The sequence below is a fragment of the Phyllostomus hastatus genome, unplaced genomic scaffold (genome assembly GCF_019186645.2).
Source record: "Phyllostomus hastatus isolate PE091 unplaced genomic scaffold, TTU_PhHast_1.1 phas_contig_244, whole genome shotgun sequence".
Lineage (NCBI taxonomy): Eukaryota > Metazoa > Chordata > Mammalia > Chiroptera > Phyllostomidae > Phyllostomus > Phyllostomus hastatus.
This window is the reverse complement of record NW_025333796.1, coordinates 352,385-379,568: the sequence shown is the minus strand read 5'-3', so window position 1 is coordinate 379,568 and position 27,184 is coordinate 352,385. Positions and strand designations below refer to the sequence as shown.

The following is a 27,184-nucleotide window of genomic DNA, read 5'->3' as shown; positions in this document are numbered from 1 at the left end:
GAGGTATGGCAGGATGAGTTTGAGGTACGGCTGGGTGTGTGGGAGGGGTCCCCAAGTGAGGTAGAACATTGTGGTGAGTGAGGCTGAGGAGAGGCCGGACAAAACCCCACATAACCCATCTGGAGAGACGTCTCTGAGAGTTCGTGGGAAACTCCTAGCCCCTCTTTAATGTGGCACTCCCCTTTGGGCACAAGGACGACATGTCTAGAAGGGGCGAGTCTTGTTTTCACGGCTCTGCCTCCTGATCAGGGATGAAACCATGCAGGTCCTCAGCTAGGCCGGCGGTTCTGGCCCCCGGAAGGAGGCACAGAAGGAGGCAGAGATACAGGGATGTCTGGATTCAGGTTTTGCGGGCAGTTCTGTGACGGCCCCCACATTCCTCCAGCGCACAGTCTGGGAAGCACTCTGTCCCCCTCTCCAGTTCATGGATCCTGGCCCCTACGCAAGTCCTTGGCCGAAGCCCAGCAGGCTGGACACCTGGGTGGCGTGGCCTTCAGTAGGAAACCCGGTGAATCAGAGCCTCAGGAATGGTGTTGGACAGGCCGCGGACCAGCTGCCCCGGCCTCCACCTCCTCCTCCTCGTTGATGTGACAACAAGGAACTCAACGCAGTCAGGTCATCTCGGCCACCGAAATTATCATTCCAAATCTCTCACCCCCAGCTGCTCTCTGCTGATTCAGCCCCGATGCTTCTGAGAGGCCCCCAAAGGCTGGATTAGGACTCGGGGGAGAGGGTTTCAGGGCTCAGGAAGACAAGGAAGTAAACACAGTGGAATGTCCAAGGAACCCTGTTTTTCTGCTGGAAGCTCCAAACCCCGCTTTTCACATCTGAGAGAGCTGTCTGTCCTTTCTTCTCTTCCTTCTGCTCACTGTCCCCAACCCTGGATGCACAGCCAGGCCCCCCCCCACTACCCACCCCTCTCAGTGCTGCCGGACAGACAAAATGAACAGCCTCCCCCTTTCTTTCTTTCTCTTCCTGCTTTTGCTCTTAAAGCATTTCTCCATCGGTGATTCTATGTGTGTGTGTGTGTGTGTGTGTGTGTGTGTAGGGAAGACAAGATTATAAGAAATCAACGATTTAACAGCTTGGCCCCATTGTCCTATGATCCTTTGACAGGGTTTTCTTTTGGCTTTTGTTATTTTGGCTGCTAGTCCCCGGGCTCCCCGTCAAATCCACTCGAGGGCTGCCAATGGGATGGTAGGTGTCTCCTCTGGTCTGTTCTTCAGCCTCTGCCTCTCGGGTTGGCACCCCTCCCGGGAGCGGGGGCGGGGCCCTGAGAGCTTTGGCTGCAGGTTGCCCGGGAAGGGGGTGTGCGTGCTTAGACAGGTGACCGACTGGGAGCTGGGACGCCTGGGGCCTGCCCCAACTGAGTCACGGTGTTGTTGTTGTCACTGTTTGGTTGAAGTCCCTGCTCAGCTCCTCACACCTCCGAGAAAACAGCCGCAGCTCCCACCCTTCCCAACTCTCAGGAGAAGCCGCCGGCCTGATGGTGAGGCGAACGGGCTGGGGGGGGAGCAGAGGGCAGCTGGGGCGGTGGGGAGACCTGGGGCCTGCATCGGTGCCCCTCCTCCCCATGCCACTGCCTCCTCTCCTGCCTCCTCCGTGCCGGGGGCCTGGGGGAGGGAGGGTCTCCGTCTTCTCTCTGTCCCCTGCCCCTCGCACGAGAAGTGTGCCTTCCTTAGTTCTTCCTCCGGCCCCGGGGCCCCCCTGCCCAGCTGTGCAGGCCTCAGGGGCTTCTCAGCCTCGACACGGTGCCCTCCCCACCCCAGCCACACCCCCAAAACAGGTAGGGCCTGTGAGGACACCCATCTCTGCTCCCCCCTCCTGGGGTTCCCATTCCACCCCACCCCTGGCCTCGGTGACTCCCCCTCCTGCACGACGATGCCCCCAGGGCAGTCCTGGGCTGCGGATGGGCCCTCTGATCCCTGAGCAGGATTATGAGCGGCTGGAGGACGGTGACCCTGAGGGGTCCCAAGATTCGCCCCTCCACGGGGAGGAGCAGCAGCCCCTGCTCCACGTGCCCGAAGGGCTCCGAGGTGAGCGCGGGGGCGTGGGGCTACGGCGGAGCGGGCTGGGGAGGGCCCGGGGGCTGAGGCGGCAGGCTGAGGGCGTGGAAAGCTCACGCCGATGACAGCTGAGTCCCCACACTCTCCCCTGTGTGCCCAGGCTCCTGGCACCACATCCAGAACCTGGACAGCTTCTTCACCAAGATATCCTTTGCGCTGTGCCTGGCGGCGGTGGCGCGGGAGGGCCCCTTGGGTGCTGGCACTGTTCACGGCAGGGGCGACTCTGAGGATGCAGGGGGTCGGGGGACCGGCGGGGGAGTGAGGGGCGGCATGCTCAGGGAAGGCGCGCCCTGCCTGGGTTTATTTCTTGACGCAGCCACCACATCTACAGCTACCACCAGCGCAACGGCTTCGCCTGCATCCTGCTCGAGGATGTCTTCCAGCTGGGGTGAGATGCTTGTCCTGGTCGTGCTGCCGCTTCTAGTCCCGCCAGGCGGCCGGGGGCGGGCAGCAGCCCACCCAGCTCTCGGGACTGATCACTGACCCCCCGGCTCGCCAGACAATTCGTTTTCATCATCACCTTCACGACCTTCCTCCTTCGCTGCGTGGATTACAACATTCTCTTTGCCAACCAACCGAGTAACCGGACAAGACCTGGGCTGCCGCACAGCAAAGTGGCTCTGTCCGACGCCATCCTGCCGTCCACCCAGTGTGCCCAGCGGTGAGTGACAGCTGGTGGGGGGGCGACAAAGCTGGTGGGGGAGTCTAGCAGACAGGAGCCACCCACCTTTTGTCCCCGGGCTAGACCACTGGTTCCCCAAGTTTTGGGTCTCCAGATAGCTTGTACACACTTAAAGCTGACTGAGAGCCCAAGAGCTTTTGCTTATGAGAATCACACTTTATCGGAGAGTAAAGCGCAGGACAGCTGGAAAACCTAAGAAGGCCCACTCCGTCCGCTGTCCACATGGTATCATGTGGCCTCTGGACAACTCGGCTGTACATCCATGAGAGAATGAGAATAAGAATGGCAGAAGCATTAGTATTATCTGAAAAAAGTTTTGACCTTGAAGACATTTGCAAGGGTCTCGAGGACCCCAGACGCCCCACACTTTGAGGGCTGCTGGTCTTGCCAGATCCCCTCCATGACTTGACCACTGCTCCCCAAGTCTCGTCTCCCTCTCCACAGGGGGTCCCACTTTCTCGCTCCCTTGCCTCCGCCCCCAGGATCCGCTCCAGCCCCCTGCTGGTCTTCCTTCTGGTCCTGGCCGCAGCCTTCTGGCTGATCCAGCTGCTTCGCTCAGTGTGCAACCTCTTCAGCTACTGGGACATCCAGGTGTTTTACAGGGAGGCCCTGCACATCCCCCCGGTGAGCTGGGTGGCTGTGATTGTGTGGAGGGGTGCCGTGTCAGGCGGCTGAGGACGGGGAGGAGCGGGGGCGGCACAGACCGAGGGGCCCACCGGGAAGTGGCAGAGTCCTCACCGACAGCCACCCCAGGCCCCGAGGAAGGTCAGGAGGCGGGGTACCGCCACATATACAACTCGGTCCCCATCCTAGCGGGGCTCCGTGGACTTAGATGGGTGACGGAAGAGCAGGGGCGGTCATCTGGCTTTACAGAGCAGAGGAAACCGGGGTGGGGCCGGGCAGGACAGGAGCCGAGGAGGCGGGGAGCCAGTGAGCATCTGTGGGAAGAGACCGACCCGCCAGCCCGCAATTCAGCGCTGGGGCCTCACTGGGTGGTCCCACTCCCCTCTCTGGCTCTGCCCCTACTGCAGTCGGCCGCTGCACGGCCCCTTCGCTGTCCCCAGGCCCTGCTTGGCCCTTTCCTCCCTCCCTGTCTCGCTCACGCTCCTTGCTGTGTACCTAAGTTCTTCCTTGAAGGCACTGCTCCAAGGCTACCGTATTTTGCCGTGTATAACGCGCAGGTTTTTTGCCCAAGTTTTTGAGGGGAAAATAAGGACGTGCACGCTACATGGGCATAACGATACCGTGTATAATGCGCACAAACCGTGGGTGCACATGCATTACACACAGAAAAACACGCTACCTTCTGCAGCTGGCTTCCCTTGCTCCCCTTAGAAGTCTAGAGCCTTCAGCACGTCCTCCTGCACAGCCCAGGGGGCAGGTTCTAGAAAGTTGTCTTGAGGGGAACACGGGGCACAGTGCGGGACAGATCGGGGGGCCAGGGAAGCAGAGGCAGCAGAGAGCAAGAGTCAGACCACTGGCTCGCCCTCCTCATCCTCCTTCTCCTTTTACTTCCCTCCCCCGCTACTCCTTCCGGGGGAAGGGGCGACCCTAGGATGGCCTGGAGAGACCGGCCCAGAGGGCCTTGACTGGGCTGGACTGGGGCAGCTGGGTGAACGTGGGCTCAGATGAGGTTTGCAGGAGAGACCGCCCCCAGCCGTGCACTCAGCCAGCGTCTTAGGAAGGTCACTGCGGGGGATGGCCATCTCAAAGCCTGCGGGGGCGAGAGGCAGGACGCGTCTGGACCCACGCTGGCAGGCGCCCTAGGACCTGTGGCCGCTCAGTGTCGTCTGCGTGTGGGACTGCGGGTGGCTCGGGGAAATCTGCTCTTAAGGAGCTGAGATGGAATACCTGAAGAATTTAACATATGAGGTGTCGCTGGGAAGCATATGACTCATGGCCTCAGGAATGGCTGGCCAGGAGGAACGATTCAGAAGAGGACGAAAGGAAGCAGGAAGTGCCCCGGTTTGTGACCTAGGGAAGGGCAAGGAGGACAAAAAGGGGTGACAGGTTTCCCACCTGAGGGACACGGGGAAGGAGCGTGGGGAGGAGGCGCTAGGGATGCAGCTCTCCGGCCGTGGTGAACTTGGGCACCAGCGTGCAGGGGCACCCCGGTCGCTGGCGCTCACTCATCCCGTGTCCTCAGGAGGAGCTCAGCTCGGTGTCCTGGGCGGAGGTGCAGTCGCGCCTCCTGGCGCTGCAGAGGAGCGGGGGACTGTGCGTGCAGCCGCGGCCGCTGACTGAGCTGGACGTGCACCACCGCATCCTGCGCTACACCAACTACCAGGTGGCGCTGGCCAACAAGGGCCTGCTGCCCGCCCGCTGCGCGCTGCCCTGTGGGGGCAGTGTGGCCTTCCTCAGCCGCGGCCTGGCGCTCAACGTCGACCTGCTTCTCTTCCGAGGGCCCTTCTCGCTCTTCCGCGGGGGCTGGGAGCTGCCCGACGCCTACAAGCGCCATGACCAGCGGGGCGCCCTGGCCGCGCGCTGGCGGCGCACGGTACTGCTGCTGGCCGTCGTGAACCTGGCGCTGAGCCCGCTCGTGCTGGCCTGGCAGGTGCTGCACGCCTTCTACAGCCACGTCGAGCTGCTGCGGCGAGAGCCGGGCTCGCTGGGGGCGCGCCGCTGGTCCCGCCTGGCCCGCCTGCAGCTGCGCCACTTCAACGAACTGCCGCACGAGCTGCGCGCCCGCCTGGCCCGCGCCTACCGCCCCGCCACCGCCTTCCTGCGCGCCGCGGCACCCCCCGCGCCCATGCTCGCGCTGCTGGCCCGCCAGCTGGTCTTCTTTGCCGGCGCGCTCTTCGCCGCGCTGCTCGCCCTCACCGTCTACGACGAGGACGTGCTCGCCGTGGAGCACGTGCTCACCGCCATGACCGCGCTCGGGGTCACGGCTACCGTGGCCAGGTGCGAGGGGAGCTGCCCAGGGAGGGGGTCATTCCTCGGACCTGGGGCTGAGTTCCACCCGCATCCCGACCCCTCTCGCCGCCGCCGGCGTCTCCTACCCTGCCTCCGGCATCCGCACGCCCTCCTAACCTCGGGCACCGGCCCCACCCCGTCCTGCCCTCCAGGTCCTTCATTCCGGAAGAGCAGAGCCAGGGCCGCTCGCCGCAGCTCCTGCTGCAGTCGGCCTTGGCCCACATGCATTACCTCCCGGAGCAGCCGGGTGCTGCCGGCAGGGCCAGCGCTTACCAGCAGATGGCGCGGCTGCTGCAATACCGAGCGGTGAGGGTCGGGTCCGGAGGGGGGCTGCTCCCGCGGGAAGCTGTGCAGCCGCCTGGGCTCGGAAAGGGCGTGGAACAGGTGCACGCGGGACTGGCCACCCCGGCAGCCGGGGAATGACTGGGTTGGACGTGTCCTGCCCTGGCCAGCATCCCCGGGGGCCTCTTGGTCCTGTTCGCCCTCAGCGACGCCTCAGCCTCGCCCCTGCCTCCCCAGGTCTCCCTCCTGGAGGAGCTGCTGTCACCTCTCTTCGCCCCGCTGTTCCTGCTCTTTTGGTTTCGCCCTCGCGCCCTGGAGATTATTGACTTTTTTCGCCATTTCACTGTGGATGTGGCCGGGGTTGGTGACATCTGTTCCTTTGCTCTTATGGATGTGAAGCGCCACGGCCACCCTCAGGTTAGAATCCTCTCCCCTGGATGTGTGTGGTGGGAGTTAGAAAGGGGTGTGCCTCTCAGCTCCCTTGGTTGCCACCTGTGACCTTGAGCTCATCACTTCCCTTCCCTGAGCCTTAGTGTCCTTCAGGACAATGGCTGTAGCCAACGCACAGGGCCGTGTGCGGTTACATGACACGGCGTGTGTATAATCCCAGCACCGGTCCATGGAGTGAAGGCCACCAGGGAGGCTGAGGGATGGGCTGGACCGTGGATGGGGCTGAAGTGAGACCTGCCTTCCCCAGGAGGGCCTGAGGCTGGCCCTAGGGTCCGGAGGGAGCAGGCCGGCAGAACACAGAGCTGCTGCCTGCTTCTACTGCTGGGCCCGGACCCAGGTCCCGCTCTGCTGCCGTGTTTTTGGGTGACCTTAAGCAAGTGCCCATCGTGGCCTCCTCCTTCCACCTGGAGACTGGGGCTCGTGTTTCCTGTCCCGCCAACCCCACGAGGCTCCCATGGGGCCCCTAAAAGCAGTGCCAGGAGCTTTTTCTTTTCTCCTCAGTGGCTCTCGGCGGGACACACAGAAGCCTCGCAGTCCCAGCGCGCGGAGGACGGCAAGACTGAGCTCTCCCTGATGAGGTTCTCCCTGGTGCACCCGCAATGGCGCCCCCCGGGGCACAGCTCCAAGTTCCTGGGGCAGCTTCGGGGCCGGGTGCAACAGGATGCAGCCACTTTGGGTGCCGCCTCGGTTCGCAGCCCCCCCACCTCCAGGGTGCTCAGCGACTCTTCCTCCCCTCTGGTGAGCCCACGCCCGCCCGGCCTGCCCCTGCCTTCGCCAGGGGCCCCGCCCCCTCCCCTGCCTCCGCCTCACCTTTTGAGTGAACCGGCCTGCCCACTGGTTCAGTCTTCTCCCCTGCCTTGACGAGACCTCCTCCCTCCCCTTCTGCCCTCTCTTTTGATCCTCGCCTTCTCTCGCTCCCAGCCCGAGACCTTCCTGGCCAACCTCCTGGTGCACCCCCTCCTGCCCCCGAGGGACCTGAGCCCCACAGCCCCCTGCCCAGCAGCTGCCACCGCCAGCCTCCTGGCCTCCATTTCTAGAATGGCCCAGGACCCCAGGTGAAGGGTGGGGGCCTGAGGTGCAGGGGAGCAGGGGTGGGGAGGCAGGCCCTCCAGGAGGAGGTTACGGGGGCACTGGGCGTGGTTAGGAAGGGGAGGTCGAGCCCGGCCCTGCCTGTGGGCTGCGGGGTGAGCGGCTTCTCTTTGCTCTACCGCATCCTCTGTTCCAGCTGTGTGTCCCCAGGAGGCACTGGGGGCCAGAAGGTGGCCCAGCTACCCGAGCTTGCCTCTGCTGAGATGAGTCTCCATGCCATCTACCTGCACCAGGTGAGCGGAAAGGTGTGGAAAAAGGAGATAAGTGGGAGAAAGCAGCTGCCCAAAAGAGAGGCTGAGGAGAGGGCAGGAGGTACCCAGCAGGGGCTGGGGAGGGGGTCTCGAAGCCCTGTGCGCCCAGCCCAGGGCCAGGGCCTCGGGCTGCTGGGCAGCGGGGTAGGGGTGGAGCCCTCATTCCTCTCCCTTCCCTTCAGCTCCACCAGCAGCAGCAGCAGGAACTGTGGGGCGAGGCCTCCGCCTCCCCCGTGGGCAGGCCCTGGTCCAGCCCCTCGCAGACACTCTCTCCTGATGAGGAGAAGCCCTCCTGGTCGAGTGGTGGTGAGGCGGGCAGGGCGTGCCGGGGCCGGGCGGGGTAGCAGGCGGCGTGGGTAGCAGGCGGCAGGGCGCCGTCCCACTGACGGCTCTTCTCACCAGGCTCCAGCCCTGCCTCCAGCCCCAGGCAGCAGTGGAGAACCCAGAGGACCCAGAGTCTCTTCCCCGGAGGCTTCCAGCAGACCGCAGAGGCTCCAAAGGAGCCGGGCCAGGCCCCTGGCACTGACTGAGGGGCCTCCTCGGGGTCAGTGCCGTGTCCCTGCGGTGGGGGCAGGGAGGGGCTGCCTAAGACATTAGATGGAGCGAGAGGGATGGAAACCGTGGTGGGCATTTGGGGCGTGTGTGTGGGGGATGGTTATCTCTAGAACCTACCCCCCCGGGGCCGCTTGACAAGGGCCTTCTCCCCCTCAGATTCCCCAGCTTCTGCAGCCGCAGGAGATCGGAAGAGGTGGAGTGGAAGCACAAGCCAAATCCTTTTTAGGGGCCACCCCACAGCTGCTTTCCTTGGGCAGGATTGGAGGGTTAATGACAGACGAACTTGCCCCAGAGAGCAGAGAAAGGCTAGGAGAGCAGACGCAAAGGCATCTGGAAGCAGGTCTTAGAGACAATCCCCACGTGGAGGGGAGAAGGGGACCCCCCCCACACACACACCCTCCAACAACTAGCTGTCCTGGAGCCGTTTGCCCCGGGGAGAAGTCCCCAAGTATTCTCAAGATGGGGGTGGGGAACCAGGACCAGGGCGGGGGCCACGCCAAGTGTAAGGGAAACGGTGAGCGACGCGACTGCGCGGCGGTTGGTTCTCCGGGTTCCCGTGGGATTTGTGGAGGGGGGGCCTGGGGACTTGGGAGGGGAAAGATTAAGGAAAGGGGGCTGATGTTTTTGGAGTTCGGCACGGCGTGACGTCAGAGGAAGTGGGTGTGGCTCCTCATCCTGTCTGAAACGAGCAGTAAAGCTTGCTGGCGGCCGGCCGCTTCGTACCGTCTTTGTGACCTCGGCCCCGGGCATCCCCGTTCCTGGCAGCAGAGGGCGGTACTCGGTGCTCACCCCAGAGCGAGGGAGCGGCGCCGCAGAACTGCCTGCGGCTGGCTCGGAGCCACTAGGCTGGAGTGCGCGGCCAGAGCGGGGTGCGTGGGACAGACCCCTCTCAGAGAGCTCCCACCCCACGCGTGCACAAGTGAAAGGGCAGAGAGCGCGTCGTGCTGTCACTTTAATGCACAGGGCTGGCTGAGGCATCTCGGTAACTCTCACAACACCTGGTCCAGTCTCTTACGGTGAACCTTCAATAATAAATATTTGAACGATTTGGAGAGTAGGTTTCAAGAAAAGATACTCCTAGGCGAGTAAAGGGGAATCTGAAATTCACCTAGAGAACACGGAAGGGGTGACAGGAGGTCCTGGAATGCCGTTGTTGGGAGGGGCCTCCCAGATTTAGACCCGGGTTGGGAACCGGGCCTAGAGAGAGAAAGATACTTCGCTCTTTCCCCGGAGTTAGGCGAGACTCGGACAGACGTGGAAGGAAGGCACCTCGGGAGGGGAGGGAGAGGTGGCTGGTCCCCGGCAGGCCGACAGGAGAGCGGCAGCGCCGGTGTGGACTGGCGGCCCCTCTCCAGGCGGAAAGCAAGGAAGAGGGCTCTCAGGGAGCGGGGGTGTCTGCGCCGGGCGGGTCGAAAGCCCAGGGCACTGCGCCCCGCAGATGTCGCTCCTGCAAGGAAAGGCTCTGGGTGCGTATGCGGCTTGTCACCTCCTGGGTGCGCAGCGTGAGCCCGAAAATGTCCTCATGGTAGCGTTGCTGATCCTGCGGTGAAAATAAAACAGATCCGAACCTGAGCCGGAGATCAACACCGGAGCGTGCCCCGCCTCTATCTGTACTCCGCCCCGGCCGCTCCCAGGGGGACCGCGCCCCTCCAGGGCCTCGCCCCATCCCGCCCCGCCGAGGGCCCGCCCCTCGGCACCCGCAGCACGCCAATGACGTCGCCGGCCTCCTCCAGCTCCATGTCGCCCTCTGTCGCCAGGATGCGCTGCACCGTCTGCAGGACGCTGGTTGCCATGGTGACATCGCCGCAGACAAACATGTGGCCCCGTTCCAGGCACAGCACGCGGTGCACCTCAGCAGCCAGCTCTGTCCGAAGGATGTCCTGCACGTAGGTCTGCGGGCAGGTGGAGTTTCGGGAGGGCCAGAGGGACGAAAGTGAGCGGGGGCGGGGTCTAGAGAGGTGCATGAATCAGGGGCGGGGCTTGGGCGAGGGTGGGTGAGACTCAAAGGGGCGTTGGGTACGCTGTAGGGCCGAGTGGGAGCGGGTGCCTCAGTGCTGCTGGGTGGGAGCGGAGGGGCGGGCGGAGGCTGGGCCTGGGCCTGCGTCCACCACCGGAGTGCGCATCGGCCCTTCCCAAGCCCCTAGGTTCAGGTTACCCCTGCGCCCTTAGGGTCCCGCACCTTAGGGCTGTCGGGCTCCCGGGAGAAGGCGGTGAGGACGCAGCCGAACACCCCGCGCTGCCGGGCGTCTTGCACCTCGTCGCGGTAGAGGTGATCGAGCTGGGAGCATCGGCAGCCGAACACCAAGGTCATGGGGGCGGGCTGCAGCCCTGCAAGCAGTCCGGCGGTTTGGGAGAGCCCCTCCTATTGTCTGCTCCGCCCAGGCGGACGTCCCGCGCCTTCTGGGCGGAGACAACCACTCTCCGCTGCGCGGCCTCTAGGAGGGTACCCGATCCCGACTGGGGAGAAGCCCAAGCTCACAGCAGGTGGGCCGGCCTCTCCTCGCGGACCGGCCGGCAGAGGCGCTGGAACGGGGGCTTCGGACTCAGGATTGCCTTCGCCCCGTCTGTCGCTGCAGTTCTGGGACTAACTGGCTCCTTCCCTGCTCCAACCCCATATTCTCCCTCACCTTCACCTCCCACACTTCCTGCCTCCCTCTCAGTCACCCCCCCCCCCCATTTCCTGTGGCTTACCAGCCACCCTGGGCACCCTGTGCCCAACCTGAACACCTGAGGCTCTTGGGTCCTGGACCCACGCAGGGCAGCTCTGGCACGGACCAGACTCCTTCGGAGGCATTTCTGCCCTCGGAGCCCCAGCCCCGCCCCCTCCAGACTTCCACTCCCCTTTGTCCTTCATCCAACGTGGTCCTGACTTTGTGCCCAGCACCAGGAAGCCAGACCTGCGGGCACTGCCCTGGCCTCCCGGCCCTGCCCTCCCCTCGGTCTAATGAGCTTCTCCTCACCTTTGTGGCCCATTCCCTGCCCTCTTTCCTACCTGGTTCCTGCGCTCCAGCCCCACTCATCTGGCCCTAGACTGTGTGACTCCCTCCTGCCTTCCGGTCCTTCCCCTGGCCCCCAGCCTCACCTTTGCTCTCAATGTCGTGCAGCCGCTCTTGCCAAAACCCCCGGAAGGGGGCGATGCCGGTGCCGGGGCCCACCAGGATGCAGGGCAGGCTGGGGTCAGGCGGCAGCCGGAAGGAGGGGGCCCTAGGGCAGAGAGACACCTCGTCAGGTCAGGCCCCCTCTGCTTCCCCAGCTCCCGCTCTTCCCAGCCCCTGGAGGGGTGGCGAGAGGGGAACTCAGCTTCCGTCCCTGTGTGAGTTAATAACACGCCAAGTGCTTACGGCGGTGGCTAGTGCACAGTAAGGACACCGTGGCTACGAAAAGAACTCTGCCAGCAGGCAGAAGCGCCCGGGGCCTCTGGTTTCTAGAAGATGGGCAAAGGGAGCACAGTTCAGATCTGAACTGCAGAGCGGTTTGCCGTCTCAGTGGAGGAGATGCAGAAACTAGGGGAAGGGAAGGACAGTCTCTGGGTTGGTTTCCAATGAATTCACTGAGTGTTTATTTTAAATCATAGTCTCCATATTGGTGTGTGTGGTTTGTATTCATTCAACAGACCGCCATGGCTTATTTGTGAGTTGGCCCCCTGGATGGGTGGGGTCGCTGGGCCTAGCTGGTGCCACCCTGGGACTCTTCATCGCCGCCCCCCAAGCCCCCCAGCTGAGACTTTCGGCTCCCGGCTGCTGGATGGGGCGAGGCCTCGGGAACACAGCACGAGGGAAGGGTACCCTGGGTCCTCACCGACCCCATGGTACCCTGACCAGTTCCTCCCGGCTGAGTGGGGGCTTGTGCTTGCCTGGGCCCAGTTCCTAGGGGCCACGCCTCCCAACAGCAGACGGATCCCAAAGATGCAGCGAGGGGCACAGCACATCTTCTAAAAGCAACAGCGCCCCCTGGCCGAACCCCAGCCCCTTGCATGGGAGCCGCGGTTCCAGCGCAGGGCCCTGCACCCAGCTCGGTAAAAGGCCCTGAGCTTGGCCCAGTTCCGCTGCAGCTTCACCAGACATACACTCCCCGCGATATGTGAAGGGGGTCTTCCTTGCTCCCCATCCTGTCCCTCACCAAAACTTCCACCCTCACCCTGTGCAACTGCCACCGAGTCCTCCCTCCGTCCCGGCCACCCACGTGGCACTTTCTTGCCCCCGAAGTGCTCACTTACCCGCGGATGAAGCAGGGTACAGGGTCCCCGGCCTTGAGCTGGCTCAGCCACGTGGAGCAGACTCCGTAGTGCAGGGGGCCCAGCCCGTCTGGTGGGGGAGGAGAAGGAGTGAGTGAGGGGCCCATGCTGGGGTCACTGCGCGGCCCTGGCCCTGGCCCACCTCCCCAGCCTCACCCTGGGTCCTGTACGCCAGCACGGCCACTGTGAGGTGGATCTCCCCCGGGTGGGCGCTGGGCGCTGAGCTGACCGAGTAGTACCGGGGCTGGAGCAGGGGCAGCTGGGTGAGGAGCAGGGGGGCGGGCAGCGCCACCGATGGAAACTGCTCCAGCACCTCCAGCAGTGTGGGGCAGCGGAACCACTTCCACTCCTCGTAGCGCCGGGGATCCTGGGGGGTGGGGGTGGGGTCAGGGTGCAGGGTGCTAGGAGCCTCCCAGCCCTGCATGCTCAGCTCCCTTCCTGACCCCACCTGAGCCCAGCTTTCTGGGGCACCTTCCCAGTGCCCAGCTCTCTCAGACCTCGAGAATTCTGAGATGAATTAGCAAGTCTGGAGCTGGGACGTAATGCAATGCCCCCAGCTCATCTGGCCTCAGTAGCCCCGCTCCCCGCCCTGGGCGGCCCCCAACCTGGCTGAGGGTCTCGAGCTCCTGTTGTTCGCCGGGCTCTTCAGCCAGCGTGCTGAGCAGGCGCAGGAGCTGAGGGCTGGGCGGGGAAGTGATGTCCAGGAAGAAGGTGAGCGCCTGGCGCAGCGTGCAGGGCGGCAGCCGGGGGTCGCGCACCCAGCCGGGGGGCGGGCCACCTGGGGGGCGAGGCACGGGGGGGGGGCGGGGGGCTCTGAGGAAGGGGCTGAGCCAGAACTGCACTGTCGGGGGCGAAGGTTGCTTCCTGGGGAGTACCCGGGGACTGGCCACGCCTCGTTTCATTGGTGACCTTGCCCTTGGGCAGCAGGGCTGGCCCATCTGCACGTGGCCCTGTGCCTCTTTCAGGGCCCCTGGCTGCGTTGGGTTGGTCTGGGCTCCTCCACTCCCCCGTCCACCTTATTTCCCCCCCGCCCCGGCTCTGGTGCGGGAGCAGGTGGACCCCATGCCGGCTGCAGAGCACACCAGATGGTGGGGGGGGGGTCTTTGAGGGGGAACCCAGAGGAAGGAGACAGCCTTTTTTGGGGGGGGGTGGGGACAGGTTCAGAGAAAGGAGCCACCCTCTGTGGACTGTCCAGCTGAGCGGAGGTGGCCACCCTCTGCCGGGGGACCCTGGGGCCACGGGGACGGAGCAAGCTCTCCATGTCCTGCCTCAGGCCGCACCCCCTCACCAGGGCTGCCCTTCTCCAGCTGCTCCACGGCCACCGGCTCGCCCGGCGGTGGCGGGTCCTCCACGCGGCTCAGCAGTGCCTCCACGAGGCCGGGCCGGTTGGGCGGGCAGACGCCTATGTGGTCCCCTGGCTGGTACTGGAGCCCCTCCTGGCCTCCGGTGTCCAGGCGCACCAGGATCGTAGCCCGGCTGGGGGTGGGGAGAGGGGGCAGTTACAGGGGGTGGGAGGCAGGATGTGGGGGCAGGAGGAGGAGGAGGAGGAGGAAGGTGCCAGGGTCCGGGGAAGGAGGGGCTGGGACAGGTGTTGAGGTGGGGGGGGGTCTCCCTCACGTGGACTTGCTGCTTTGCAGGTTTTCCACCGAGAGGACGGTGGCCTGGAACATCTTTCTTCTGTGCACGTGCATCAGGCCTGGCGGGGCGGGGGGGCAAGTGAGACGGAGCCTGAGCCGGGGAGCACCTGAGAGCCAGTCCCAGGCCCCTGGGGAGTCAGGAGGGCCAGCAGGGTCGGGGGTGGGGTGGGGGGCGTCAGGGCGCACCTGGCAGCAGCTGGAGGCCCTCGGCCTGCGTGCTCAGCCGGTACCTCTGGCGCTTCCAGCTGCGTTTGGGGCTGAAGATGTCCCGGGTGGCAGCCTTGGCGTCCTCTCCCACGCAGAAGGTCTCACAGGAGGCCTGAGGGCCGAGGTGTGGAGGGCTGAGGCACTCAGGGGGGCTGACGCGGGAGGTGGAGCCGGCCCGTTGGGTCCCCCAGGGGCCACCTCGCTGGGACGGTGGGAGCAAAGGGGCCCGGGAGCGGGAGGCGCCATCTGAGGCTGCAGAGGACGGTGGGGTTGGCAGCCACGGTGACGGGAGGGGGCCCCTCGTCCTCCAGCCCGGGTCCTGCCCCGGCGGCTGCGCTGGCTGTGCCCCTGCTCGGATTTCGGTCACAGCCGCTAGTTTCTTAACTGGAGAGTTTTAGTCTCGGGTCCCAAGGAGCACAGTGGCTGGAGCATGGCGGCACCCAGGGACCTGTGCGTCCAGACCTGTGCCCCAGTCCTGCTCCCACCCTCACGGCAAACGGCCTCGGTTTCCCTGTCTTTGCACCTTGTCAGGTCCCGAGAAGAGGAAAGGGGACACTCTGTGAAAAGCCCTTAGGAGATGCCAGCGTGGGCTGCACAGGGGTCTCCGGAGGGCCTGACCGCCCCTGCACTGCGCGCAGGGGCCGGAGGGGGTCCCTGCAGCCCAGCCCTGGGGGGAGGTGGATTTCATCCGTTTCTGCCCAGGCCCAAGCCTGGCCAACCCAAGGGCCAGTCCCTGGCGTGAAATCTCGGGCTCAGCTAGCTGGGTTGCTCCCTCCCCTCCCACCCCACTGCGCCAGCCCTGCTAATCTTTCTTTTGTGTGTGTGAAGTCTTATATCTCTTCCTTCCTTCCTCGGCCCCCTCCCTTCCTTCTTCCTCCCCACCCCCCGCTGCTGCTGCCACCCTGGTTAGCTCAGAGCCTCCCTGCTTCCCGCGACCCTGTGCCTCCAGAGGAGGCCCCTTCCTTCTCTCCACCTGGTCCCGGCATGCAGCCGCTTGCCCGCATCAGGATGCCTCAGTCTCCTTCTCCACTCAACCCTTCTCCTCCCGTCTGAGCCTGTTTCTCCAGCTTGACTTGCTCCCCAGCACACCCCCCACCGGAGCCAGGTGGCCTCCCCAGGCCACCTCCTGGACGCCCCCTCCTTTCTCTCCAGTAGCCCACAGCCCCCGAGCTTGAGCCTGGGAACCCCGGTGGGGCCAGCACTGCCCAGAACACTGTCAGGCCTGGGAGGGGCCCCCGTCAGGCCCAGGCAGGACCCCCAGACCGGGCAGAGCTGCCTCTGCAGGGAGCCCGGCTTGGAGAGTCCCGGGCCTGGCAGCCACTCTGGACGCTGCCACGAGCCTGCTGGGCCTCTGGCTTCCCGTCAGGTCCTGCCCTCTCCTGACCCGTCCCCTGTCCCTCCACCCTGCCTGCCCTTGGGCACCCACTCAGGCCCAGCCCACCAGGGCCTGTCTGCTGTCTTCTACCTGGGCCATAAGGTCCCCCACTCAGGACCGAGCCAAAGTGAGGGTGGTTTTTGGAGGGAAATGTCCAGGCTAGAGTGAGTCAGAGCTGGGGCCGGGGCAGTAGGGGGGCTCCGACGTCCGGACAGCCCGGGGGCTCACCTGGAAGGCGGCCTTGGCCCAGCCTCGGAAGGCCTCCTCCTGGCCGCAGAGCTCGTCGCCCTGGCCCAGGGGCAGGAGCCGCTCCCCGCCCAGCTCTTCCAGCCGCGTGTCCACCGCTCGAGCAAAGGCGCAGAAGTGGGGGTACGCCCGGGAGCCCAGCCCGAACACACAGAACCTGGGGGCAGGGAGCTGTCACGGGAGCCCGGCCGGCCCGGCCCCTGTGCCCAGGCAGCCGGCCCTCCCACAGGCCTCCCCCCGCCCACTCCCGCACGGAGGCCCCCCCAGACCTGAGGGTCCCCAGGGCCCCCGCGCTGTCTGTGTTGCTGGACTCCTTCCTCTTCAGCCGCCAGGAGGACACCAACGGGTCTGAGCACGAAATGCTGTTGAAGCGGATTTTGTAGCTCCTGGCACGAGAGGACAAGGGCGAGGGTGACACAGGGGACTGGGGACAAGGCCCAGGCCCAGGCACGGCCCGGGGACGGCTTCAGCGTCTCTGCACTGGGGACAGGAAGGGCCCTGCCTTGGGCGCAGCTTTGCTCTCGGGAGCTGTCTTGGGCTGGAGGCTGAGGGACAGCGTCCCAGGGGGCCCTGGGCCTGGGGGCTCTGCTCTGCCTCCCCCAGAACCTCCCCACCCCCCTCCCACCGATGGAGACCTCAGAATGGACAGGCCTCTCCGAGGCCAGGGGGCTGCTGATGGGCGAGCAGGTTGCAGGAAGGAGGACAGTGTGAGGCTAGGAGGGGCCCCGCCTCCTCCCTCCACCCTCCTTTTCTTCTCCGTCTCCCAGCCCCTTGGGGCCGCGTGTCCCCCCAGCCCCCACCCACTCACTTGTGCTGCTCGGGCCGGGGGGAGCTGTTGTAGGGCCCGGACATCTCCATCAGGGCCGCCGCGAAGCTCTGCCAGGGGAAGGGACGGCGCCACGGTTAGTTTTGGTTTGTTTCAGAGTAACCAGAAGGTTGGACCTTGTTAACTGCGTGTAACTTTTCATTGTAGTGCTCTCTGCAAATCTCAAGTTGGCTCTTTGGAAACGTTCCAGAAGCGTGTAAGGTGATAAATGAGAAGACCTGCTCGTATCTTCCCGCCAGTCTCACCCACAAGGCCTGTGTCCCAGGGACGGGGGCTTGACTCTCTAGCCCTTCGCCATTGTTCTCACACACAGATCTACATTTCTAGCTTCTGTAAAAAGTAGAAATGGGCCCTGGCTGGGGTGGCTCAGCGGTTTGAACGCCGGCCTGTGAACCAAAGGGTGGTGGGTTCCGTTCGCAGTCAGGGCACGGGTCTGGGTTGCGGGCCAGGTCCCCAGTAGGGGGCGCAGGAGAGGCAACCACACACTGATGTTCCTCTCCTCTTTCTCCCTCCCTTCCTCTCTCTCTCTCTCTCAAAAAAGGTAAATGAATAAAGTCTTTTTTTAAAAAAAGGAAAAATGGGACTATACTGTATTTACCTGCTTTTTATCACTACTCGGTCATGGACCGCCGCTCCAGGCCAGCACAGGAGACTGGACGGCTGCGCAGTCTCCCCTGGTGCGCACGCACTGCGTCTCACGTAGGAGACGCCCCTCTGGCCAAGGGCGCCTGGGTGGGCCAAGGCCGAGGCTCAGACCCTCGCTGCGCCTGCCCCCTCTGGCGGGGTGGTTGGGGCCCTCCCCGCACCAGGGCAGAGCAGCGCTCGCCCCGCCCGCACTGCTGTCTGCACTGCGTCACCAGCCGGGTAGGCGGAAACGCGCCCGGTCCCCCTGCGCTGCCCTGATCACCGCCGGCGCAGCCGTGCAAACGGCTGGGAACTGCACCGAGCAACCTTCTCGCGGGAAAAACCGGGACGCGGCCAGGCCATCGCCTGCAGCGTTAACTGTGGATGCATTTGGGCGGCGGGTCTTCCAGGGTCGCGGGAGCTAGCATGTCCTACCTTAATTTTATTTCTCGGACATTTTGCTGAAGTCTAATGTGCAGACAGACAAGCACACGTCAGAACCATACAGGTTTTCAGGAACCAACCAGACTTGTGCCATCAGCATCCCATCCAGAAAAACCACCAGCGCGCCGGAAGTCCCCTTCGTGTCCCCTTCCGGTCACCAACCCAACCGGGGGACCAACCACTCTCCTGGTTAAAACACCACACATACATTTTTGCCTCTTTCTGAACTTCATACTAAGTGGATCCCACAGTGCCTGTCCTTTTGCGTCTGGCGTCTTCCGCTCCGCATTAGGTTTTGAGTCTCATCTCCCTGGCCGTGCGGTTGTGGCCGGTACAGCCGCATCACGCTATCGCATTTGAATACACCGCGATTTATTTCTCTAGTCTCCCGCTGGTAGTCACTGGGGTTGTTTCCAGGGTCGGGTGTTATGAACAATGCTGTTATAAATATCCTCGTTCGTGCTTTTAGTGAATATACACCATTTTCCGTGGGGTATATTCCTAGGTTTGCTCCGTTTTTTAAAATTGGAGGTAAACTTTACATGCATTGAAATGCACAGAGCTTAAGGGTGCAGTTCAATCTGCTTGGCTGTTTGGCCGTTGGAAAAAAAAAACAAAAGTCAGCCCTGGCTGGTGTGGCTCAGTGGATTGAGCGTGGGCCTGTGAACCAAAGAGCAGCAGGTTCGGTTCCCAGTCAGGGCAAAGGCCTGGGTTGCAGGCCAGGTCCCCAGCAGGGGGCGCGTGAGAGGCAACCACACATTGATTCTTCTCTCCCTGTTTCTCCCTCCCTCCCCCTCTCTCTGGAATTGAATAAATAAAATCTTAAAAAGAAAAAAACCCACAAAAGTTAAACATACATCTACCCGATGGCCCAGCACTTCCACTCCGAGGTGTTTTTCTAAGAGAAACAAAAACATCGGCCCACAAAAGCCTCCCAGAAAAGCCCCGCAGAAGAATGTTCATAACAGCTTTATTCATAATAGCCGACCCCTGGAACCGGCCCAAGTGTCCGTCCACAGGGGAGCGAATTCCCACGGCGGGGCTGCTCGGCCGTGGACGGGAGCGCACGGTTGCGCCACCCAACCTGGAGATGACCCTTGGACGCAGGCCGAGGGACAGAAACCACAGGACCGTAGGTTCCCCTCCCCGTGCCTCCCTAGGGTGCGTGAAACCAGCCCAGGAGACACAGGTCAGAATGGCGGCCGCCTCTGGGGTGGGGGGGAGAGTGACGTGGGAGGGCATGGATTGGGGGGAGTCGACAAGGGAACTCTCTAGGGTGACACTAGCGTTCTAGATCTTTCCAAGGCTGCAGGTCACATAGGTGTGAGTTATTCTACACTAACAAAAGTCAGTGATTCTATTTTTCTTTAAAAAGGCTAAAAAACGGGCACGGAGGCAGGGAGGGGTTGAGGTCTGCATCGCGCTGCTGGCGCTGAGGCGGTGTTTAACCCCGGGAGGCCGGGCCCAGGGCCCCGGGGTGGAGGGAGAGAGAGGAGCTCCGAGAAAGCAGCCCACCAGGAGGGACCGCACGGCGGTGCTCAGGGCTGTGTGTTTCTCCTGAGGTTTGCTCAGAAAGCGAAGGGCTAATCTCTGAGGACATTTGAGCACCACTCTTTCCTCTTTTGTTAAGAAGAAAAGGCTGAAGTCGCGTATTAAGTGGCGAATTCCTGTTTTTCTCATTTGTCAATGTCCCCGACAGAAGTGCCTTTAGCGTGTGCGGCACTCGCATTGGAGGGGGGTGTGGAAAGGAGTTGGGGACACAGTGAGACAGTGTGTGTCGGGCAGCTCGGGGTGGGCCCGGGACTCAGGGGACTGTCATGCCTGTCCACGTGCCATCAAAGGGCAGACCCTGCCCCCCCTCCTGCCCCGGCTCCAGGGTGGACTCTCCCCTCGTGCCCAGGGGCCCCTTTCCTGCAGGCCTCACCTCTCCATTCTCGGGGGGGTCCCCGTTCCCAAATGTGCTGGTCACCACCAACACCAGCGTCTCATGCTCCAGGGACACCACGTCATACTCGTCCATGCACAGGACCTGCGGGTGAGGAGGAGACGGGTATCATCGCTGCCCGGTCCTTCCCACGCTGGCCCTCCCTGCGGCAGGGCGAGACTGGGGCCCCGACTCCTGCTGGGTCCCCAGGAGCTGCACGGGCCCTGACTTGTGGCCCGCTCCGGTCCTCCAGGGCGCATCTGAAGAAGATCCGGGCACACCCCCGTCCCTTCCCAGACCCCTGCCTCTCTGGGGTCAGTCCTACCCGGGGGTCAAAAGCCTTCCGGAAGAGCCGCCCCAGCTGCTGTGCGTAGCCCTGGGCCCGGCCGGTCTCGGAGCCATACAGGATGGTCGCCTTCACCCGCTTGGCCATCACCGTGCCCATGAGGGAGGCGGAGATCTTCACCGCGCTGAGGGAGAGGGTGGGGTGAGGGCTCCCAGGCGCACGGTCCAAGCAAGGTCTCGGGGGCCCTGAGTGGGGGGTGGGTGGGTGGGGGACAGAGCCCAGGGCACTGCTGGGATGGCCCCTGGGTGTGGGGCGAAGGGCAGCGGTCCGAGGGCACCTACTTGGCCACTTCCTTAAAGGTCTTCTTCCTGGTGATGCCGGTGCCTTTGGCTGTGCTCCCCTTCCAGGGGTCTGGCTGCGGGGGAGCGGCGGGGGGTGGGGTGGGGTGGAGGGGAGAGTGAGTACAGAAAACAGGAGTTTGGAGGCCCCTGGGGGCTGCTCAGTTAGAGCCATCCCGGTGGGCAAAGCCAGTGGGGTGGTCACCTGGTAGCGGAAGGCAGGGGACAGGAAATAGTTGACCATCTCCTGATGGAAGACAGGGGTGAGGCTGCCCGAGATGGGGGGCACGATCCAGGCCCAGTCGGCCGGGCAGCCCCCCCTCGCCTTCTGCTCGTTCTCCAGGTGCTTCATGAAGGAGGACGTGGCGGCATGGTGGTCCACAATGGTCACTTTGGCCAGCTGGGGCGAGGCGGGGAGGGAGGGGACGGGCTCGGGCTCAGTCTCAGCCTATGGGCAGGCCCAGCCCTTGTCACCCCAAACCTAACATGTGCTGTGTCCCCCACAACCACATGGGACCCCTCCCTGCAGCATGCCTGGTCGAGCTCAAAGCTCAGCACACAATAGCAGCTCTGCCCCCCCCCCCGCCATTTCCTAAACTCTTGAGACCCCATAGAAGTACTCAGCAGGTCCTGGTCTCCCCAAACCACAATGCTCAGCGTGCTCTCGACCCTGGAATTAGAGTTTCCAGGATCCAGTGGGTCCCACAAACTTCAGCACCCAGCGTGCCCCGGGGACCAGAATTATGGAGCATGCACGAGTCAGCCAGCTCCCGGCACACGCAGGCCGCCCCCCCGTCCTTGCAGCCTTGCAGCACCTGCAATAGTACGTGCTAGGCCCCCAAAATGCAGCACACCCCGTGACTCTTGGACCGTGGAACTCCTTCCCGCTGTCTCCAGCTCCTGCCCCAGCTTCTAGGCACCTCCCTCCCTCCCAGCCCTGGCCCTGGCCCCGGCCCCGCGGGCCAGTCTGGTCCCGGACACCTGGTAGCTGTGCAGCACGGCCAGGTTGATTTCCACGGCTGCCTTGTCCTTCCACAGGGACGAGGTGGTCCGGGTGTCCAGGTCCATGCAGACAGCCACGTCCTGGGAGCGGGTGGGGACAGGGTGGCGGGGAGTTGTCGGAGAGCACCTTTGTCCCGGACTTGTGCATGGCAGGAGTGAGGGTGGGTGGGTGGCCTGGCTGCCTAGTTTGGGGCTGGTTCAGGTTCTTGCTTGGGGAGGGGGGTGCCACAGGGCAGAGGGACCCTGGGCCAGTCACCTGTCTGCCCTGGGCCTTGATTTCTCATCTCTAGAATGGTTCTGAGCACTTTTGGGGCAAAGGCCACTTTGAGGATCTGAGGAAAGCTGCCCTGACCGGCGTGGCTCAGTGGGTTGAATGTCGTCCCACGGAGTGCAGGGTCGCTGGTTCAGTCCCCACGCAGGGCACATGCGTGGGCTGCAGCCAGGTCCCCGGGTGCAGCATGGTTGGAGCAACTGATTGATGTTTCTCTTACACATCGATGTTTTTCTTCCTCTCTTTCTCCCTCCCTCCCCCTCGCTCTAAAAATAAATAAATAACCTAAATAATAATAATAATAAAAAAAGCCCTGGCTGGTGTGGCTCAGTGGACTGAGCACAGACCTGCAAACCAAAGGGTCAAGCGAGGGTTTGTCTCCCAGTCAGGGCTCATGCCTGGGTTTCGGGCCAAGTCCCCAGTAGGGGGCGCACGAGAGGCAACCACACACTGATATTTCTTCCTCCCTTCCCCTCTCTCTAAAATTAAATAAAATAAAGTATTTTTTAAAAAAATAAAAGAAGAGTTAAAAAGCGTCCACTCACACACGAGTTTCCCCCACTGACCCTCGCAGTTCAACCCAGCCTTGTTCAAAGGTCAGCTATATTCCTGCACGCAGGCTGGTGCGCACGTGCGCACGCCCACTGGCGCGCCTGGGGCTGCCTGGGGCTCCCGCGCCCTCCCCAGCAGTTCTAGCTTCTGGGGAGTTCAGGCTCCCGCCCCTGCGCCCGCCGGAGCTCACCTCCAGGATGTTGTAGCGGTGCGGGTCACACAGGTTCCGCATGCCGATCTCCGAGCTCATGTACCAGCCGCTGAAAGGGGCCGCAGGGAACTCCAGCCCCCCAATTTCCAGCAGCATGTTGGACACGGCGGGGAGGGCGTACCAGCGCAGGCCCAGCGCCGCGAACCACTCCAGCCTGGGGGCGGCGGGCGGCGGGGGACGCGGGTCAGGGCCCCGGGGAGCCTGGCCTGCCTTGCCACCCCCGGGCAGCCCCCTCCCCCACCTGACCCAGTCCCTCTCATGCTCACGTCGGGTGCTCTAGAGGCACCTCGAGGACTAGCTCGGGGGGCACGGTGAACAGTTCTGGGGGCTCATCTGGGGCCTGGAGCAGCAGGGGCAGAACGTCGAAGCGGCCGTTGCCTGGGGTCCAGCCGTGCTGGATGCAGAGCTGTGGGAGCAGGGGCCCCTGCGTGAGCCACCTCCCGTCCCGCACCCGGGGACCCCTCAGTGGCCGGATCCCCGTGCCCACCCAGGAGCCCCTTCTTTGTCGTCCCTCATCCCTCCACTCAGTGAGGTCCCCTCCCTCCTTCACTGGCTCCTCTTTGGCGCCCCCGCGCGCCCCTCCAGAGCCGTGCCGGACGGCGTCTCCCCCAGCCGCGTCTCCGCGCGCACCTCGGTGATCTCCACGTTGGCCGGGTCGCCCCGCACGGAGCCGTCCTGCTGCCTGTAGCCGGCGTAGCGCACCAGCTGGCTGTTCCAGATGCGGAAGTCCCCGCGGCCCGGGGCGCGCTGGGGGAACACTGTGATGGCCGAGCTGGGGGGCGGGGGGCAGAGAGCCGGTCAGAGCCCCAGCTGCTCCGCCGCCGGGGAGGGGGCGGGCCTGGCCGGCGCGGGGCGCTCACCGGAGGTTGCCGCGGTTGGTGGCGTACTTGATGTGGCTGCAGATGTAGGTGAACATCTCCTGGGCAGAGCTGCAGTCCCGGGCGTCAAACACCTGGCGGGGGAGGCGGGGGAGGACAGGAGGGAGAGCGGGTCTCGAGGACAGCCCGAGGGGAGGGTTTGGAGGCAGAGGAGGGAGTAGCAGCCCCATCTGCAGCCTGGTCCCTTGGAGACAGGGACCTGGCCTCGGGGGAGGGGAGGGGTGTAGCAGTGAGTGCCGTCCAATATGGAAGCTCTGACGGGGTGGGAATGGAGCTGGAGCTTTGGACGATTTCAAGCGCTATGCAAGCGTCAGACAGGATCGTTCTTATTTTATTTGAGACTCCTTCGGGGTGGACTGAGCGTGTGGCTTCATTCCAAAGTCTTCGGTGCTCAGTAAGAGTGAGGAGGCCAAGGTCAAGGACTCAGTTGCCCTGTGGGTCAGCTTGCTTCTCTGAGTACCAGGGGCTGTTCCAGTGGCCCAGGCTGGCTCTGGGTCAGGTGGTGGGGCTGTGGTTGCGGGGGAGGTGTGGGCTGAGGCACGGGGCAGGGTGGGGTGGGGGCTGGAAGGGAGCAGGGTGTTCGGGTGAGAGGACTGGACTGGGCAAGTGAGGCCCACACGGAAGGAGCAGTTGGGGGCTCTTCTGGAAGACCGCTCCTGTTGCTCTGACAGTACCCCCCATGGGCCATGGCTCCACTGTCCCACTCGCACCGTCAGTCTGGGTGCTTTGTCTGCTCTGGCCATGCCGTGGGGCTCCACGGCCAGGCGTTAGCTGCCGGGAGGGAGCTCCCCGGGGTGCTGGGCTCTGGGGGAGCGGGCAGGGATCTCCCCACTGCTTGGGACCCTTCGGGGAAGTGCCAGGAGCTACCCGTACCCCTCCTCTCCCACTTTATGTCCCTCAGGCCCGCCTCTGGGTGCTTGCTGGCCAGACGCACCTGCAGCTTCCCCCACTGGATCCGGCCCACGCAGCGAGGGGCGTTGCGCCAGGCCTGCTTGGCGCCGAACACCAGCTCGCTCTCCCGAAGCTGGTAGGTGCCAGTGGCCGCCACCTCGGCTTCCACCTCCTGAAGCCTCTCCTTATGGGCCTGGGAGCCGTCCCTGCGGAGGAGGGGGGAGCATAAGGAGGTCTAGTGGGGTGGGGGGTGCCCAAGGCCATGTGGGTGTGGGGGAGGCCCGTGGGCGCTGAGCTCAGGCCCTGTGTGGGCGGTAGCAGGACGGGGGTGGAAGTGGGCCCTGGGGGAGGACGGGGTGGACGGCAGTGTCGGGTCAAGGCCGCACCTCTTGATGGAGCTGTAGTACTGGTCGATGAAGTCCCTGGCCTGGCTCAGCAGCTGCTCCGCGGGCAGGGCGCCCTGGCCGGGCCGGCTCTGCAGTTTCCGTGGAAACACCAGGGAGCCCAGGCAGCGTCTCGGGGTGCAGGGCCCATCCTGGGTCCGAGTGGGGAGCAGAGGTGGAGAGAGCCGGGAGCAGACGGGTCAGGACCAGGTCAGGGTGCAGGGGCCACGGGGGTGAGGGGGCAGAAAGAGGTATGGGTTCAAGGCCTCAAGGCCGGGGCTGAGACTGGAAATTGGGGTGATGGCGGGTGGGTGAGGGCAGGGGCTGGAGGCTGAGAGTCACCAAAGTCTCCTGCCTGTCCCTTAGCTCCTCCAGTCCTTCCCAGTCTTGCCTCCCGGCCACTTTAGGACTTGGGGTGGGGCTCCCCCTTACCTGCTGCGCCTGGGCACTCAGGGTGTCATAGGTGATGCTCCCCACCTCCCAGTTCTTCACTCGCGGGAACTTGGGCCCCTCTGGGGACCGGGCATGCGGGGGGCTGTTGGGAGAAGGTGGAGTGTTTCTCTCCGACGCACCCCAGAGAGCCCACCGACGACACGGCTGGCCCTGCCGGTTTGCTGCTTGCCTGCCCCCTGCTTTCTTACAATTTCTCTCCCCTCCCGACAGCCCTAGGAGATGGGCAGTATCAGCATCCCCTTCACTGATGAGGGGCCCGAGGCCCCGAGGAGTGAAGCACCTTTGCAGAGGCCCCACAGGCGGAGCAGGTCCCGTCTGCACCCAGCACCCCCGACTGCGGGCTGCTGGGCTGCCGGGCTGCAGCGCTGGGCCCCTGAGCCCCTGGCCCGAGGCTGGGTCTTCATCCCCATGCTGGGCCCGCCCGGCCTCTTCTGGACATGGGGTGTCCCACCCCTGCCCCCCGAGATTTCCATGAGCCCTGCCTCGAGGGGTAGAGGCCCGGGCCCACAGGAACTCTCGGCCCAGATTGCCCTCCTCACTCACGCCCCTCCTGACAGGAGCCGCCGTGTGAAGGGAAGCCTCGGAGGCCTTATCACTTCCTCCCAGAGCCGCCAGGCCGGCCTCGGGGAGGAAGGGAGGGCCTGGGGCCTCGGGCGCGCCTGTGCGGAGCCTTGCCCGCGTCGGAGCTGCCCTGGCGGCCCCAGCCGTCCTGCCGGCCCAGCACCCCACCTGGCCTCTGGCTTCCCTCTCTCAGGGACCTCTGCCCCAGGGAGGCCTTTCTGGGAGCTGGGGCTGCCCCCTTAGCTCTGGGGTTGACGGCCACGAGGAGGAAGGGCCTGGGGCAGGGGGGAGGAGCCCAGTGGCTCCGTCTTCTCAGCTCCCCCATCCCCAGGACCTGTGTCCTGCTCTCCCCTTTCCGCAAGACCTGTCGTCTCTCGCTCTCCTGTACCTCTCCCCGCAAGGTTCTTCTGTTAAATGATCACCGCTGTTTGCGGAAGGCTCCTCGTGAGCTAGAAACTGACAACAACCCCGCGGAGTAAGCACGCTGTGCCCCTATTTTATGTAAATGAAAGCTCAGAGAGGTTAAGTAACTTGCTCAAAGTCAAACAGCTCTTGGCGATAGAGCAGCATGCAAACCTGCTGAGCTGGCACCCTTACCTCTGACTTCCATCTGCTGCCTGCTGGCCCTGCCCCTGGTTTCTTGTTTGAGCCCCCTGACTGTCCTGTTCTGTCCACACTGACAGCCCTCTTGCCTCGGTGGCCTGGGCCTCCTGGCCAGGCTGCCCGCTCCAGCCCCTCCATGCTCCAGGCTTCAGGCCTGGACACCTGCCCTCCGGTGGTCCGTCCTAGCTGCTGTGGCCCTCACCTGGGGTCTGGCGCAGGCGGGGATGCGGGTGCGGGTGCGGGTGCTGGTGTCCAGCTGGGCTCGGAGGTTGGGGAGGCCGGGCCCTGCTTGCCACACAGGCCGAGGCCCAGCCCCAGGCCCAGGCCGCAGGGCGGCCCCGGCTCCTGGCCCACGCTCTTCAAGTTGCCCATGTCGACTTGGCTTCGGCTCTGCCGCTCCGAGCGGAGCCCGGCCTTTTCCTTAGGAAGGGGAGGGGGCGCTCCGGGGCTGGCCCTCGCCCCGCCCCTGTCCCACACACAATGGGACAGGAACACGGCTGCTGGGAGGCTCTGAAGCCTCGGCTCCCTGCCCACAGGCCCGCAGGGTGGGGAGCGGACGCCAGGGTTCCGCTCCAAGAACTGGGGCCGATAAGCGGGAGCCCAGGTGTCCCGCGGAGTTCTGGGGCCGGAGTGCAGGAGCTGGGGGGTGTGTGGGAGGGCGCGGGGGGAATGGCAGGGCGGACACCCGGAGGGCCACAGATTCCCTTCTGTGATGTCTGACCACGGGAGGCCTTTCCCCTGGCCCCTGCTGGCTGTGCCCCGAGGGGTCCTGCGGAAGGTGAGCGCTGTGTCAGTGACAACAGGTGAGTCACAGACTCTCAGTGACCACAGGAGCCTCTAGGGGCCTCTCAGGCATGTTCCTGCACCATCTGAGTGCCCCTGACCCGCCTTTGAGTCCTTTTGGATTCTTAGGGATACAGGCCCAGGAGGGATGCAGTGACCTTTTGTCC

General features: G+C 64.2%; 2 protein-coding genes across 6 annotated transcripts; one reads left to right on the top strand and one right to left on the bottom strand.

Annotated features, from left to right (window-relative positions):
* Positions 1 to 1,399: 1,399 nt before the first annotated feature.
* ATG9B (autophagy related 9B) lies at positions 1,400 to 10,159 on the top strand. 5 transcript variants are annotated; one of them, XR_006785562.1, is made up of 15 exons: positions 1,400 to 2,036; positions 2,167 to 2,210; positions 2,387 to 2,454; positions 2,566 to 2,727; positions 3,231 to 3,372; positions 4,895 to 5,649; positions 5,814 to 5,967; positions 6,181 to 6,360; positions 6,895 to 7,131; positions 7,315 to 7,448; positions 7,619 to 7,715; positions 7,916 to 8,039; positions 8,136 to 8,277; positions 8,445 to 8,481; positions 10,046 to 10,131. XR_006785562.1 is itself a non-coding variant. In XM_045837768.1 (15 exons), the coding sequence occupies exons 1-14, from the start codon at positions 1,487 to 1,489 to the stop codon at positions 8,261 to 8,263; spliced, it is 2,373 nt and encodes a 790-aa protein (XP_045693724.1). In that variant the 5' UTR covers positions 1,403 to 1,486; the 3' UTR covers positions 8,264 to 8,277; positions 8,445 to 8,581. The 5 variants fall into 5 exon arrangements, 4 of the variants coding, with proteins under 4 accessions (XP_045693722.1, XP_045693723.1, XP_045693721.1 ...); XM_045837768.1 differs by lacking the exon at positions 10,046 to 10,131 and having other exon boundaries at positions 1,403 to 1,489; positions 1,892 to 2,036; positions 8,445 to 8,581; XM_045837766.1 differs by lacking the exon at positions 8,445 to 8,481 and having other exon boundaries at positions 10,046 to 10,159.
* On the bottom strand, positions 9,658 to 26,613 carry NOS3 (nitric oxide synthase 3). The gene is made up of 26 exons (XM_045837764.1): positions 26,437 to 26,613; positions 25,050 to 25,152; positions 24,621 to 24,769; positions 24,278 to 24,440; positions 23,326 to 23,417; positions 23,096 to 23,237; positions 22,732 to 22,871; positions 22,445 to 22,619; positions 21,411 to 21,512; positions 20,635 to 20,829; positions 20,433 to 20,506; positions 20,131 to 20,275; positions 19,806 to 19,910; positions 16,796 to 16,863; positions 16,257 to 16,373; positions 15,970 to 16,144; positions 14,346 to 14,478; positions 14,140 to 14,218; positions 13,811 to 13,998; positions 13,128 to 13,300; positions 12,679 to 12,889; positions 12,505 to 12,592; positions 11,371 to 11,492; positions 10,468 to 10,616; positions 9,986 to 10,180; positions 9,658 to 9,828 (listed from the first exon to the last, which is right to left on the bottom strand). Exons 1-26 carry the CDS (start codon positions 26,604 to 26,606, stop codon positions 9,667 to 9,669), a joined length of 3,615 nt encoding a protein of 1,204 aa, XP_045693720.1. The 5' UTR covers positions 26,607 to 26,613; the 3' UTR covers positions 9,658 to 9,666.
* Between the last annotated feature and the right edge of the window lie 571 nt (positions 26,614 to 27,184).